General features: G+C 45.1%; 1 protein-coding gene across 1 annotated transcript in view; it reads left to right on the forward strand.

Moving 5' to 3' along the window:
- Positions 1 to 16,273, forward strand: part of MYO18B (myosin XVIIIB) — a 248,228-nt gene that overhangs the window by 93,283 nt on the left and 138,672 nt on the right. The window contains exons 14-16 of the mRNA XM_060269663.1: positions 7,596 to 7,686; positions 12,295 to 12,487; positions 15,344 to 15,424. Coding sequence (XP_060125646.1) covers positions 7,596 to 7,686; positions 12,295 to 12,487; positions 15,344 to 15,424 — 365 coding nt within the window. The remainder of the gene's footprint in view (positions 1 to 7,595; positions 7,687 to 12,294; positions 12,488 to 15,343; positions 15,425 to 16,273) is intronic.

Below are 16,273 nucleotides of genomic sequence, written 5' to 3' on the forward strand. Positions count from 1 at the left end.
AATATCTTTTTTTGGTAGTTCCTCTCTAACTATCCCAAAGCTTCTGGTTTCTTGATAAAGGTGTTTTTCAACACTTTTTTCATTTCATTATAAATCTTTCCCCAGAAGTTCTTTACTTGGGGGCAAGTCCACCACATATGGTAAAAGGTTCCTTCTACACTCTTACATTTCCAACATTTATTATCATGCTTAAGATAAATCTTTGCTAGTTTTACCAGTGTAAGGTACCACCTATACATCATTTTCATCATATTTTCTCTTAAAGCATTACACACAGTAAACTTTATATTCTTCCTCCACAACCTTTCCCAATCCTCCACCATAATATTATGCCCTACATATTTTGCCCAATCAATCATAACAGATTTTGTTTGTTCATCCTTAGTATGCCATTCCAACAATAAGTTATACATCTTTGAGATATTCTTTGCTTTAGATTCTAGCAATTCCTTCTCCAATTTAGACTTTTTTGTTTGAAAACCTGTTTTTTATCCATTTTGAACATTTCATTTATTTCATGATATTGTGACCAATCATTCACATTATTCTTTAACTGTTCATATGTTTTTAACTTAAATTGATCTCCTTCTTCCACCAATATATCTTTATACTTTAACCACTTGGTTTCCATATTAAATTTTTTATGTGCCTTAGCTTCTAAAGGTGAGATCCACCTGGGTGTTTTCCTTTCTAACAGATCCTTATATCTAATCCACACATTATATAATGATTTTCTAATAATATGACATTTGAAACCTTTGTGAACCTTAATCTTATCGTACCACAAATATGCATGCCAACCAAATGCATTGTCATGACCTTCCAGATCTAGTATATCAGTATTATCGAGTATAAACCATTCTTTCATCCAGCAAACGGCTGCTGCCTCAAAATATATCTTTAAATCTGGCAGGGAAAAACCTCCTCTATCTTTGGTATCCGTTAACAACTTATATTTGATTCTTGGTTTTTTCCCCTGCCAGATAAATCTTGATAATACCTTATGCCATTCTTTAAAACATCTTAAATTATCAACAATTGGTAATGCTCGAAACAAAAACATTTTTGGCAATACATTCATTTTTATCACAGATATTCGGCCCATCAAAGATAATTTCAGATTTGACCATATCTCCAAATCTCTCTTAATTTCATTCCACAATTTTTCATTATTATTTTTAAACAAATTTATATTCTTCCCTGTCATATTTACTCCCAGGTATTTCACCTTTTTAACAAACGTCAAACCAGTGGTATCCTGTAACCCCAGACTTACCGCGCAGCGGGCCGGAGGGTAGGGGAGTGCGCGCGCAGCGGGCCGGAGGGCGGGGGAGTGCGCGCCCGTGCGCATGCGCACACGCACACGGTCGGGAAAAAATCGCCGAAAATCGCTTGTGCGCATGCGTATGGGCCTCCACCAACCCGGAAGTGCATCGGAAATGACCTCTTCTGGGTCGGGAGAAGCCCATACGCATGCGCACAAAGGATTTTCGCCGATTTTTTGCCGATTTTTAAGATCGTCGCCGCGCCGCGCGCCGTAAGAGCGGGCGGCGGCAGCGGGCGGCGGGGGTCGTCGCGGGCCGGATTGGGAGGCCGATTGGGCCGCATCCGGCCCGGGGGCCGTAGTTTGGGGACCCCTGCTGTAAACCATTTATTTCTTCTGGTGTTAGATTCTTACCCAATACTTTGTTTTCGCTTTATTCAATTTAAACACTGCAAGCTGACCCAACTCCTGAATTATTTCCAGTGCTTTAATTGCACTGGTCTCCAGATCTTGTAAAGTTAATACTAAGTCATCAGCGAAGGCTTTTAGCTTGTACTGTTTTGATCCCACTCCTATACCTTTCACCTCTTTGTCTTTCCTTATCATGTTCAGCAAGACCTCCAGAACAGTTATGAAAAGTAGAGGGGGAAGTGGGCACCCTTGCCTGGTGCCTTTTTCAATTCTAATTTCCTCCGATACCATATTATTCACAATGATTTTCACTTGTTGTTCTGAATAGATTGCACTTATACCATTAATGAATCCTTGCCCAACCTCCATATTTTCCAATTTTTTTATCATAAAATTCCAAGAAGCATTATCAAATGCCTTCTCCACATCTATAAAAATTAACACAGCTTTGGTATTCTTTTTTTCTTCCAGCCTTTCTAACACATCTATAATATTTCTAATATTATCCTTCATATGTCTACCTGGTAAAAAAACCCGCCTGATCTTGATGTATTTGATCATTTAACACCCTTTTCAATCTTGAAGCCAAAATACTTGCAAAAATTTTGTAATCCGCATTTAAAAGGGAGATTGGGCGATAATTCTTCATCTGTGTTCTATCGACATCTGGTTTTGGAATCAGAGTTACATATGCATCTCACCAGGTCTCGGGTGCTTTGTCCCCTCCAAGAATCTTATTACAGACATCCACCAATGGTTCTATTAACCAGTCTTTCAAGGTCTTATAATATTTTGATGTCAATCCATATGGTCCTGGTGCTTTGCTGATTTTCAATTGGTTTATGTTGTATTCTACTTCCTGCTTTGTAATTCTATAATTGAGTGCTAATCACTTATCAAGTGGAATCTTTTGCAGTCCATTTTTGCCCAATAATTGTTCTATTTTATCTATTGGCTGTTTATCTTTTTTGTAAAGCTGTTTGTAATACTTCTGAAAACATTTCCTTATCTCTGTCAGGTTCTCAATTATCTTCTCTTCCATTTTAATATTTGTTATCGTGCTTTGTTTCTGTCTCTTTTTCAATTGCCATGCTAGTAATTTACTCCAAGTCCCAGTCTTAATTCAGCTTCAAAATCCTTTGCGTGTTTCTCCAGGAACTTCCTCTTTTCTTCTGGTGTTTTGATTCTAACGTTCCTTTCATTGTATTTGAAGAAGAGACCTTGAGGAAACTCCCAACGAAAAAAATCCCTTTTTTCCTCAATGCATTGGCCAAGTCCGTGTATTTATTTCTGAATCCCAGGAACAACTTGGGAATTTCTTTGAAAAGTACCACTTGTTGTTGCTTTACCTTAAGATTATTTCTGTAGTGCAGTCCTAATATTAGATCTCTTTGTTCTCTGGTTTGGAATTCCACAATACAATCTCCCACTGTTCTTGATCCTTTTTTCCTCTGGGTCCAAATCTATAAACTTTCACAATCATCTTCTCAAATTCTTCTTTATCCAATTCCCACTGTGAAACAAATTCTTGAATTATTACTTCTTTTAAATTCCCTTGTTCAATATCAGGGAAATTTCTCAGACGTAAAAAGAATTCGCGTTTCTTCATCTGAAGGAAAGCAATCGCAATTTGGGTCGCCTCCTCTTGTTTTTCCAATTAAAGTCTATGGGTTTCCAAATCTGTAACTCTCACATCTACTCCTTGTATCTGAACTTTATTTTCTTGTACGTCCTTTCTCAAGGTCCCAGTATCTTGTTTGATGTCCTGGATTCCTTCTGCATTTGATTTTACGCTTTCATCTAATTTATCCAGACGTTGTATAACCGCCTGTAATTCTGCAGTATTCTCTTAATCGCCCTCTCTCCCCCCACCCCTGGAGTTTTCCCCCATTTGGTCCAGCAATTCCTTCATCAAGCCATGCTTTCAGAGCCGTTTTTCAGCCAGCCTAAATACCAATTTACCAGTTTTTTCATCCCACACCAAGTCTTTCCCAGTTCAAAATTCCGGTCTCCGTCCTCCCTTCGCTCTGTTTTTCCCACCCCTCAGTCTCACTTCTCCTTTCTCTATTTTCCCCAGTCTCCCCATTTTCAAGAAATATATTCCATTGGGTGTGATGCTTCTCCACAGGGGTTGCTCTCTCAGTTAAATTTCCAAAACTACTGGTATTAGTATTCTTCTCTTCCTCTTCTTCTTTTTTCACCTTTTGTTGAGCATCATCCTCTTCTTGATTTTTGAGATCCCTTTCATTTTCAGAAATTGCCTCTTGTCCATGGTCTGCTATATTTACCAATGGTGAACTGAATTGTTCCTGTCTCTTTAAGAGATCTCTCATGCCTCCAAGAATTTCCAAGTAACTTAACACCTTCTCACGGAAGGCTGTTGAATAGGGTGCAGGCATTTTTCCTTAACCGCAAGCAGAGTGAAGATAAGAAGACAGCAGACAATGGAAAATTCCTTCCTCAAAAACGGTAACCTCCATCTTGGCTAATCATTTTCAAAGTCTTTACTTCTTCTATTTATCAAATAACGTCCTTAACAAAAGTTTCTCCTTCTTCTCCTTTTTATCAGCTGTTTTAATAACCTTGCTGAGCCTCGTGGGGTGTCAGCTCCAGGGTCGGGAAGGTGTTAGAAAAACTTTCTTTCTTTGGAGTTATGAAAGCAATCATTTTCACTTTCGGCTTTGGGATAGTTTCGCGCCTCTGAAGTCCACAGTAAGAAGAGATCGACTTCCGTTTTTTAGAATCTCTTCCTATAATTCCAATAAAGTTTCCAAATTAGAGATTTCACTTACTTTGTCCAAATCTTTTGTTTCTTGGGAAGAATCCGCCACTTGTTGGCTGAAGACTCGGAGCTTCGCTTCTTGGAGGTAACGATGTTGCCCAAGATGGCTCCCGCAACTCCATTCCTCTGATTCTCGGTCGCTCTACTGAGCTCCCGAGTAGAGGAGGAATCGTGTCCAGAGCTTTGCCAGGCTGCTAAGCCACCGGAACGCACTTTCCGGTGTTCTTATGGGGAGTCCGTGCGCCCCACGGACTCCCCCCCCCCTCCGCGATGCCAGAGACCTCGGAGTCCAACAAGGAGAAATGTAAGGTACTACACTTGGGCAAAAAAAATTTTTTTAAAAATGAAAGGCACAAATACAGGATGGGTGACACCTGGCTTGAGAACAGTACTTGTGAAAAGGATCTAGGAGTCTTGGTAGACCACAAACTTGACATGAGTCAACAATGTGATGCAGCAGCAAACAAAAAGCCAATGCAATTCTGGACTACATCAATAGGAGTATAGCATCTAAATCAAGGGAAGTAATAGTACCACTGTATTCTGCTCTGGTCAGACCTCACCTGGAGTACTGTGTCCAGTTCTGGGCACCACAGTTCAAGAAGGATACTGACAAGCTGGAACGTGTCCAGAAGAGGGCAACCAAAATGGTCAAAGGCCTGTAAACAATGCCTTATGAGGAAAGGCTTAGGGAGCTGGGTATGTTTAGCCTGGAGAAGAGGTTAAGGGGTGATATGATAGCCACGTTCAAATATTTCAAAGGATGTCATATAGAGGGAGAAAGGTTGTTTTCTGCTGCTCCAGAGAAGCGGACACGGAGCAATGGATTCAAGCTACAAGAAAGAAGATTCCACCTAAACATTAGGAAGAACTTCCTGACAGTAAGAGCTGTTTGACAGTGGAATTTTCTGCCAAGAAGTGTGGTGGACTCTCCTTCTTTGGAGGTCTTTAAGCAGAGGCTTGACAGCCATATGTCAAGAATGCTTTGATGGTGTTTCCTGCTTGGCAGGGGGTTGGACTGGATGGCCCTTGTGGTCTCTTCCAACTCTATGATTCTATTCTATGATTCTATGGTTATTAAAAATAAAACCCTTTTGTTTTTCAGCCCTAAAAAAAAAACAGACTGGAAGGTAGCTAAGCCCAGCTGGCTTTCCAAACAGCTCTTTGAATTGTAAATCTGCCAGGTATTTGAAAGCAGGAAAAAGGGTGTTGGAGAAGGAAGGTGTAACCAAGATATTAGCTCCCAACTGAGATCTGGGACAGGCAACAAGCTGTTTCCGGCCAGCTTTCTTGATGTTTCTTGCCTTGACAAGGCCCCCCCTCCCACCCCACGATTTTCTGTAACTCTTTTCATCTACTACCTCTCCCCCCCCCCCCCCGCTACCTGCTTTTGTGCACTAAGTAACAAGCAGTGTTCATTCGTGGTTGAAATTTGCCAAGGAATGGACCTGAAAACAATTTAGAAAAGATGCTAGCTGTAGTTGGTTTCCTTAGCAACAAACTCAGATTCCAAGTTGGTACCAGCGTGTAAAACCTGGTTCCCCTTCTTCCTTCCTTAAACTCTCCTCCAATCAATATTTCAAAGTCCCCTACCCCAATTCAGGTTTATGCACAAGGAAAAGATCTGCCCTCCCAAGAGGAACAGGAGCAACAGAGCCGCTCCTCGTGCTGAACCCTGCAGCTGTTAGCAACATTTAAGATCTCTCAGTGCATCTAACAATCAGATCAGTTTGAAAAAGGGACAACTGCAAAATGACATGACAGAAGTTTATAAAATTATGCACAGGATGGAAAATGGAATATATGTATTTATATATATGAGTGAGCAATTTTTATCCCTCTCCCATTATACTAGAATGGGGAAGGAGGTAGTCACCAAATTAAATGGATTCAGAATGGAGGAAAGTCATTCTGCACACAGATAATGTTTGAACTGTTTTTCCAAATGCACACAGGTTTTTTTCTTAATGGATCTTTGATAAACAAACAACTTAGTGGAAGAAGACTGAACTTTCTTGAACAAAATAGGCTTCTATACCCACATACAACAGTGCAAAACCTCCCCAAACAGACACAGTCAATGAACCCCTTTCTCATTTAACACACACACAAATAGTCAATCCCTGACAAACATTTACCCAAACAACCAACATATAGTACCAGACCATTAATCCAAATCCCTTCTTAGGCTACTGCCTAAGGAACAGCAGCAAAGTGGATCTTCTGTCTGGTTTGCAATGCAGCAACCTTGACCCACATCTAGGCACACTGCATTTAGGTTCAAGCCCTGTTATTTATACCCAGCCCAGGTAGGCAAGGCTTAATGCCTCAATAGCCTCCACCTGTACTGATTCGTGTCATGTCTACATCCTCCCAATCCCATGACCTGGGTAATCAAGCCCCAACTGGGCCTGCGAGGACTTAAAGTGACCTTAAATGAAGGGTTAATTGCACAAGGCCACCAAGCCTCCTCCTCCATCTTTCATGTTTCCACTACAGTAACTCAATGGCACAAGATGGATATGGCTTTACATGGCTTTAAAACAAGCTGGGGTGGTGGTGGTGTGGGCCAAAGGCAATGGGCTGGGCTATTCCCTTCAAGCCTCTACCTGTCCATCGTGATTTGGGTTTTTAGTTTGTGTCCCATGCTGATTCCCTGTTGAAGAGTTCCAACGTGATGCTGGTGGTTTGGGTGCAGGTTCTATTGGAGACTGTGTGCCCCTCTCCTCGTTAGAATACTTCATGCATCTGATGGATGCATGAAGGGAGGAGTTGGACTAGACGAGCCTTGGTGTCCCTTCCAACTCTACACTTCTATGATTCATGCCCTCAAGACAGCTGCCAGTCGCAACATCAGACAGCCCTGGTGGCTGTTGTCCACAGGAGCTGTCACTCAAACATTTGGAGGGCACCAGGTTGGTGAAGACTGGCTTATGCCATAAGAAACGGTTAGTTTTCTTCAGGTGTTACTTTTTGCTCTTTTTTCCCTGCAACAGACAGACACAGCAGTTGCCCTGCTTGGAAATTGCTTCTGGTTTGATAGCAATTTCATGTAGCAGCATGTGGGGAGGACTGCTGAGCAGCCGTGCCCAAAGGCACAGTCAGGAAAATTAAGCAATCTGTGTCTCTCTCCTTCAGGTCCCAAGATGACAGGTGTGGAGTGCGTGGAAGGGATGGCTGCGGGGCTTTACGAGGAGCTGTTTGCAGCTGTTGTGTCGCTCATCAACAGGTATGTTTGGCTTTGAATGCTGCAATCCCACCCTTGGAAAAGCAGGCCTTTCTTTGTCCAGATCACAAAGATATGATGAGCTATAGGAAGAGCTGAGGGGTTATTGCATCTGTCTGGGTTGTCCTCTGCCCATGACACCTACATTAAAAAAAAAAGACTTTGGTTGAAAGCTGGAGAATAAATGAGAGGCAGGTGTTTGGTATGGAGGGAATGCCATTTGTGGAGGAAGAAAGATGTGGAAGGGCCATAGCTCTGGGGCAGAACATCCACCTGGCATGCAGAAGGTCCCAGGTTCCATCTCTGACAGCATATCCAGGGAGGACTGGGGAAGTCCCCTGTCTGATACTCTGGGAGCCACTGCCAGTCAGAGTAGACAACACTGAGCAAGGGGGACCAATGGTCTGACTCTGTCTAAGGCAGCTTCCTGGGTTCCTATGTGATCCTCCATCAGGGTGAGTGTCTTTAAATCATCTGTCCCTTTTGCTGTCCAGACATGCTGGAGAGAATATGTAGCATCTTAAAGTCTGGTTTTCTTGGATGTTGAACATAGAGAGCTAGGGAGACCTTTTTATATGTGAAGTTTCATTTGCCTTCGAGGTTCTCCTCCTCCTGCATGAGAACATAGTTCCACAATAACTTTTCAATATGGTTTTCTGTACAGTTGTTGTCAACCGCTGTTAATGAAGGGTGGTATTTAAATGTTTCTAGCATAAATAAAATATCCCGTATGTGCCTCAACCATCAAGTAGCTGCCAGGGGTGGGGAGTTCAGACCTGCCACATGCATTAACTGACTTTTAGCTCCACTAATGCTGACATCACTTTGTCTTCAGTTATAAACTCTTTGCAATCTAGATTCTTCTCCCAAGGGGAATGTGGGGAGCTCTCAAGCACCTGGCAGGCCAGCAGTCTAATTTTGGAAGCAAGTTCCATCTTCAAGGTGCAACTACAGAGCTCATCAGCCCCTTGAAGCACCTGAAATTCCCAGCATGTTAGGCCTCTTGGTTGGTGGGCCTTGGAGTCAGGCTTCCTGGGATGGACCCTTCCCCAATTAGTGCACATTTCCACACATAGGTTCAGCCTCTTTCCCCTTCAGCATTTGGGTTGGTTCCTGCCGCATCCTTGCTCCCATTAAGGGGGACAACCTGTGGTTATCTGCATAGGTGTAAAGATGCATTTGTTTGTTCTGTTGTTGGTCTTTTTTATTTTATTTTAAAAAAGAGAGCAGGTGGAGTGAAAGCTGTGGTGTGCTGAGAGCAACACTTGTTTACTTGTTAGTAATGGATGTGACTTTGCAGGATTGACATGAAGGTTACCAGCATGTTGAGATTAATGCGCCCACTTGAGGGAGTCAAATAACAAGCTTCATATGGGGCAGGCAGGAGCGCATGGAGAGGCTTGCGATGTTACACTTCCTAATAAAATGGCTTCATTACAGGCTGGATCCAAAGGTCAGGAGGGAGAGGTCTTGGATGCCTCTTCTGTCCCAACAAGGTGATGGTTGTAGTAGTAGTAGTAGTAGTAATAATAATTTTTATTTATACCCCGCCCTCCCCAGTCAAAACCGGGCTCAGGGCGGCTCACACCAATAAAATTACAATCCTATATAATGCTATGCAAGTGTCTCTGCGTCCAAGTTTTCCGTGTGTCCCTGGGTTACTGCGCATGTGCCCCAGGGACACAGGGATTGGACGGAGAGACTGCACGCGCACACTCCCCCCCCCTCTGCCTCCTCCAACCGCCGCTCCCGGCCGGACACCGCCTCACTGCAGGGCACGTCAGGGAAGCGAGGGTGGAGGCCGGAGGAGGCCTCCTCCTCACAACCCTCCCTGGCCCGTAAGAGGAGTGCCGGGAGGCCGCGAAGCGGCGGCGGCGAGGTAGGCATTTCTCCTCCTCCGTTCCTGTCCCCCTGCCGCCGACAGCAAGGACAGGTCCCAGGGTTCGGAGAAGCGCTGCGCAAGCGCTTCTCCGAACCCCGGGATGTCTCCTTCCTGTCGGCGGCTGGGGGAGAGGAACGGAGGAGGAGAAAGCAGCGTTTTCTCCTCCTCCGTTCCTGCCCCCCTGCCGCCGACAACAAGGACAGGTCCCAGGGTTCGGAGAAGCGCTGTGCAAGCGCTTCTCCGAACCCCAGGATTCTAGCGCCCGTTATTGAACGGGCTGAAATACACTAGTAAAACATAAAAAGCAATTGATTAAAATACAGATTAAAATACAGTATTAAAATTTAAAATTTAAATTTAAAATGCAGCCTGATTTTAAGTAGTCCATAAATCCAAGCCATGAGGAAGGAAAACACAGGGGTCAGACTAAGTCCAACCCAAAGGCCAGGCAGAACAGCTCTGTCTTGCAGGCCCTGCGGAAGATGACAAATCCCGCAGGGCCCTGGTCTCCTGTGAAAGAGCGTTCCACCAAGTTGGGGCCAATACTGAAAAGGCCCTGGCCCTAGTAGAGGCCAATCTAGCCACCTTATGACTCAGAATCTCCAGAATATTATTGTTTGTGGACCTTAAGGTCCTCCGCGGGGCATACCAGGAGAGGCGGTCCCGTAGGTACGAGGGTCCCAAGCTGCATAGGGCTTTAAAGGTCAAAACCAGCACCTTAAACCTGATCCTGTACTCCACCGGGAGCCAGTGCAGCTGGTAAAGCACTGGATGAATGTGTAAGGAGCCTCGCCGCAGCATTCTGCACCCGCTGGAGTTTCTGGGTCAGCTTTGAGGGCAGCCCTGTGTAGAGCGAGTTACAATAAACAAGCCTGGAGGTGACCGCCGCATGGATCATTGTGGCCAGATCAGGGCGAGAGAGGTAAGGGACCAACTGCTTGATACGGCGGAGATGGAAAAATGCCACCTTTGCTGTGGATGCAACCTGCGCCTCCATGGAAAGGGAGGCATTGAAGGTTACACCCAAACACTTGACAAAAGGCGCTGGCACTAATTGAGCCCCTGCAAGAGATGGCAGTTGACCCCCCCCCCAACCCCATGTCGTCCCGACCCAGCCAGAGGACCTCTGTCTTTGAAGGATTTAGCTTTAGTCAGTTCCCACGTAGCCATCCAGCTACAACTTCCAAGCACCTGGTCAGTGTGTCCGAGGCCGAGGCAGGGCGGCCGTCCATCAACAGATAGATCTGGGTGTCATCAGCATATTGATGACAACCCAGCCCAAAATTCCGGACAATCTGGGCAAGGGGGCGCGTAAAGATATTAAAAAGCATCGGGGAAAGGATTGCGCCTTGCGGGACTCCACACACCAAGGAGTGCCACGGCGACAACTCCCTCCCTAGTGCCACCCTCTGTCCCCAACCTGAGATAAAGGAATGCGGCCATTGTTGGACTGTGCCGTGAATCCCCACGTCGGCACGGCGGTGGTCTAAAAGTTCGTGATCGACCATATTGAAGGCTGCTGACAAATCTAAAAGAATCAGCACATTACTAGATGTGCTGTCAATCTGCTGCTGTTGTTGCTGGACTGGGGGTGGCTTTCCCTTGGCTTCACAGCTGCAGAAAATGCTGCTTAAAGCTTCATTGGGACCAGGCTTGGAAAGTGCTAGCAAATCCTTTTACCAAATGCCACACCAGCCATTGATGTGGAGAGCACACCTCCCACTGCTGCCACCACTTTTGTTGTTGTTGTTTAGTCGTTTAGTCGTGTCCGACTCTTCGTGACCCCATGGACCATAGCATGCCAGGCACTCCTGTCTTGCACTGCCTCCCGCAGTTTGGTCAAACTCATGTTTGTAGCTTCAAGGACACTGTCCAACCATCTCATCCTCTGTCATCCACTTCTCCTTGTGCCCTCATCAGGGTCTTTTCCAGGGAGTCTTCTCTTCTCATGAGGTGGCCAAAGTATTGGAGCCTCAGCTTCACGATCTGCCCACTTTTAGGTCATACCAAACCTTCTGTTTGTGCTGGGCTTTCTTACAATTTCCCCCTGCCAATTCCAAAGAGTGTTTGAGAGTATTTTGTAGCTTAAACAAATAATCAGCTACATTCTCTGGGTCTCCCTCTTGTTGTTCTTCCCCATTCAATCTTAGTAAATCTAGGGGACCTTTAACTCTCCTGCCAAACAATAATTCGAAGGGACTAAATCCCGTGCTCTCCTGGGGAATAGACCTGGGGAATAGACCATATAACAAGGCTTGCAGATTTTCATCCCAGTCTTTTGGATGTTCAGTTACATAAGCTCTTATCATTCGCAGCAAACTTCCATTAAATTTTTCCACGAGCCCATTGGTCTGTGGATGATAAGAAATAGAAGTAAGGTGTTTGATCCCACACTTCTCCCATAAACGTTGCATCAGTTTGGAAGTGAATGATGAGCCTAAATCAGTCAGAACTTTCTCCAGCGTACTTTATCTTGACCTCTTAACACAAACCCTTTTGCCCAAAATAGTTTAAAATAAAACATAAGTCCGGCTTCCTCTCACAATCTCTCACTAACAGGATCAAACACTTCACACCCTAGGGCTGGGTAACTCTCCACAGAGGGGAGAGAACCATGTATACCACCTTGGGGTATAAATGAAGTACATAAATAAATAAATGAACATCAAAGACCAGACCTGGATTTAGCATGGAAACCAGGCACTCTATCCCACCCACCCTTTCTCTAGGTCCTTCTCTTCAAGTTCCCTCTCCATGGCCTCGATCCTGGTGGTGGACACACCTGGCTTCCACAACCCCCGGCACCAGAAGAGGGAGCGCGCAGCTACTTTTGAAGAGTTCTGTCACAACTATACACAGGAGCGGTTGCAGGACCTCTTCTACAAGAGAACCTTTGTGTCTACACTGGAGAGGTACCAGGAGGTGAGTCTCCACAATTATTGCAACGTCCCCCACTTGGTGCTGCCCTTGAAGGCAACTCGGAGGCTCCAGCTGGTCCTAAATGCAGCAGCTAGATTACTGGCTGGGGTTGCCTATGGATCCCATATAAAACAGCTGCATTGGCTGCCAATTCATTTCCAGGCCAAATTTAAGGTGCTCACATCAGTGTTCAAAGCCCTAAATGACTTAGGCCAACAATATGGGTGCCAAGAGTGGCAGAGGGGGCCTCTTGGTTGTTCCACTACTTTCAGAGGTTCAGGGGTCAGCAGCCCAGGAGAGGGCTTTCTCTGTGGCAGCCCTTAAGCTGTGGAAATCCCTCCCCACAGAGGGCACCTGGCACCTTCATTGTACAGCTTCTGGAAAATGTTGAAGATGCCGCTCTTTGCTCTGACCTTTGGCACTTGAGTGTATTATTAAAGACCCACTTAATTGATGTGAGTGTGAGTTGTTTTAACATGTAATGCTGTGTTTTAATTATTTCAAACTACTGTGCTGTTGCGGGACATGGGTGGCGCTGTGGTCTAAACCACTGAGCCTAGGGCTTGCTGATCGGAAGGTCGGTGGTTTGAATCCCCGCCACAGGGTGAGTTCCTGTTGGTCAGTCCCAGCTCCTGCCCACCTACCAGTTCGAAAGTACATCAAACTGCAAGTAGACAAATAGGTACCGCTCCGGCGGGAAGGTAAACGGTGCTTCCGTGCGCTGCTCTGGTTTCGCCAGAACCGGCTTAGTCATGCTGGCCACATGACCTGGAAAAACTGTCTGCGGACAAGCGTCGGCTCCCTCAGCCAGTAAAGCAAGATGAGTGCTGCAACCCCAGAGTTGTCTGCAACTGGACTTAACTTTCAGGGGTCCTTTACCCTTTTTTTACAGTGCTATTGATGAAAGAAAGATGTTATGCCTCTTACAGTGCTCCCTGTCAGGCTCCAAGCAGTTGCTTTTCCTTTCTGCATGTACGTGGTTTTTTTGGGGGGGGGCACATGGGCCAGGATCAGGTGCACGTGGAAAAGCCAGGGGTCACTAGACCAACAAATGAGAATAAGTTGGGATGCTCTGAGAGGGCAAAGCCAGGCAGGGGTTTACGATACAAAGCAGCCATAAAACGAAGGTAGCAGGAGCATCAGGGTGTTGTCCTAACAGCAGAGGTGAATCGGTTGGTTGGAAGAGTAAGCTCTGAGGTTAAGGAGGCTGGTTCTGCAGTCTAGAAAATGCCCTTGCAACATCAAGCTCAGCAGAAGCAGAGTGTGGGTGGGTCAGAAGGCGAGGCGTGGGATCAAACCACTCCAGGCACTCAAAACCCAGAGTCCTCTCCCTGAGAATGGAACAAAACGTTGCAGCACGGATTACTGCTGTTCATTGTGCCAGCCAGCCAAGCAGGCCCTTTCCATTCACACTTACTTACTTTTTACTTTGCCAAACCTTTATTAGGAATTACAAATATAGGCCATCATAAAACATCCATATATAAAATTCTAAAATATTTACAAATAATACTCCATTCCATTAACACCTTTTCCCACTTCCCCTTCTCCCAGATAGACACTCAGCATTCTCTGGCCCCTGAGCATCCTCACTGGTCTGTTTCAGGGCTTACTCCCCCCCCTTAATATTTGCCCCCAAATATTTTTCTGCTTCTGCAACCCTTGAAGCCCCGGTTTTTCTCCCATCTTATGCAAACCCTATCTTCATCTTGGGGAAAAGTGACAAGCGGGGTGCCGCAGGGTTCTGTCCTGGGCCATTCTTGTTCATCATTTTTATAAATGAAGGAATTGAGGGGATGCTCATCAAATGGGCACATGACCCCAAACTGGGAGGGGTAGCTAATGCCACAGAAGACAGAATTGGGATTCAAAATGAGCTTAACAGAATTGGGAACTGGACCCATGGTTAACAAAATGAATTTCAATAGGAACAAACTTAAGGTTCTGCACTTGCGGTAGGCAGTAAGAACCAGATGCACAAATATAAGATCGGGGACATCTGGCTTTCTAGCAGTAAATATGAAAAGGATCTAGGGGTCTTGGTGGACAACAAGCTTATGAGTGTGATGCAGCAGCAAAAACAAACAAACACTAATACTATTCTATTCTGCCTTGGTGAGAAAAATATTGACAAGCTGGAAAATTGTGCAAAGGAGGGCAGCCAAGATGATCAAGCAAGCCTTATGAGGAACGGTTGAAAGAGCTGGGTATGTTTAGCCTGGAAAAGTGGGCTGCCCGTCTTCCATGTAAGAGGGAACAAGCTTGTTTTCTCCTGCTATGGCTTCAAGTTTCAAAAAAGGAGATTCCAGCTAAACATCAGGAAAAACTTTCTGACAGTAAGAGCTGATCGACGGAGGAACCGTCTCCCTAGGGAGGTGGTGGACTCTCCTTCCTTGAGGGTTTTTAAGCAGAAGTTGTACGGCCACCTGTCATGAGATTCCTGCATTGCATACATTGGAGTAGATGATCCTCCAGGTCCCTTTCAGCTCTACAGTTCTATGATTCTATGATATTTACTCAGCACCTGCATTTTTGTGGGGAAGCTCCCCATTTTAAGGAAATGACCAGGTCTTGTGTGGTGCATTCTCTTGATGTCCTCTTATTGTCAGGGCACCCATTGTTTATGAAGCCTGCTTAATATTCACCCCCACCCCCGCCATTGCGACAAGAATGACTTGGAAGAGAGGAGTTGGCACTTCAAAGAGGTTTGTGAGGGATCCTTTGATCAGCAAGCTTCAGAATGCCACCAAAGGCAGAGAGGAAAAGTAAAGATACATGCTTTTTTTTAAGTGTGTGAGAGAGGTTCTTTTGTTCTGTCACTCAAATATAAACTCTGTCTTTGTCCTTCATGTCTTCTAGGAAAATATTGAGGTGCCATTTGATCTCCCCGAAGTCTCCCCAGCAACCACAGTAGCCATTGCAGATCAAAACTCATCCCAGGTAATTAAGAAATGAAAGGGGTGTGTGGAATTGGGGGAGGGAGGTGAGTGCTGCCATTTTGCCACTGCCTTGGCCTGGCAGGAATTTAAGTGCAATGCAAAATACCCAGTTGATGGATCTTGTTTTTCTGTGAAGGATGCGGCTGTGTTTGCTGCTACAGTAAGGCTTTTCCTGTGGCAGAGAGTGAACATGGAGAGCTTTGAAGTCTTTGTGGCAGGAGCAGAATGGTCACCATAGGCCTGGAGGGATGGCTGGGGAATCCAAGGCAACTTCGGAGAAGCCAGTATAGAATCATAGAGTTGGAAGATGACCTGAGAGTCATCTACTCTAACCCCTGCAATGCAGGAATCTCAGATAAAGCATCCCTGACAGATGGCCACCCGACCTCTTCTTACAAACCTCCAAGGAAGGAGAGTCGCACCACCTCCCAAGGGCATCTGTTCCATGGTTCAACTTTCAGGAATTTCTTCCTGAGGTTTAGTCAGAATCTTCTTTCTTACCATTTGAATGCTCGGGTCCTGCTCTCCGAAGCAGTGGGAAACAAGTCAACTCCTTCTGTTGTGTGACAGCCCTTCAGGTATTTGAGTATTATTTTCATAAAACTTACACACCGCTTGACTGTAACAAAACAAAACAAAAAGCCTCAAAGCGGTTTACAAAAAGGTAAAACAATAAAACTGGCAAAAATTCATAACCATACTTTAAAACATGCAAAATTAAAAAATTGAAACAGAGGAAAAATTACCTCAACAGTGAATATGCATGGAGATGCCCTCTGAGTTTGTATGGAAATGGCATGTTCATGTATGAAGGGTGGAAGTGCCCAAGACCATTCTGGTGCCAAGGCAG

This window comes from Zootoca vivipara, chromosome 17 (assembly GCF_963506605.1).
Source record: "Zootoca vivipara chromosome 17, rZooViv1.1, whole genome shotgun sequence".
Lineage (NCBI taxonomy): Eukaryota > Metazoa > Chordata > Lepidosauria > Squamata > Lacertidae > Zootoca > Zootoca vivipara.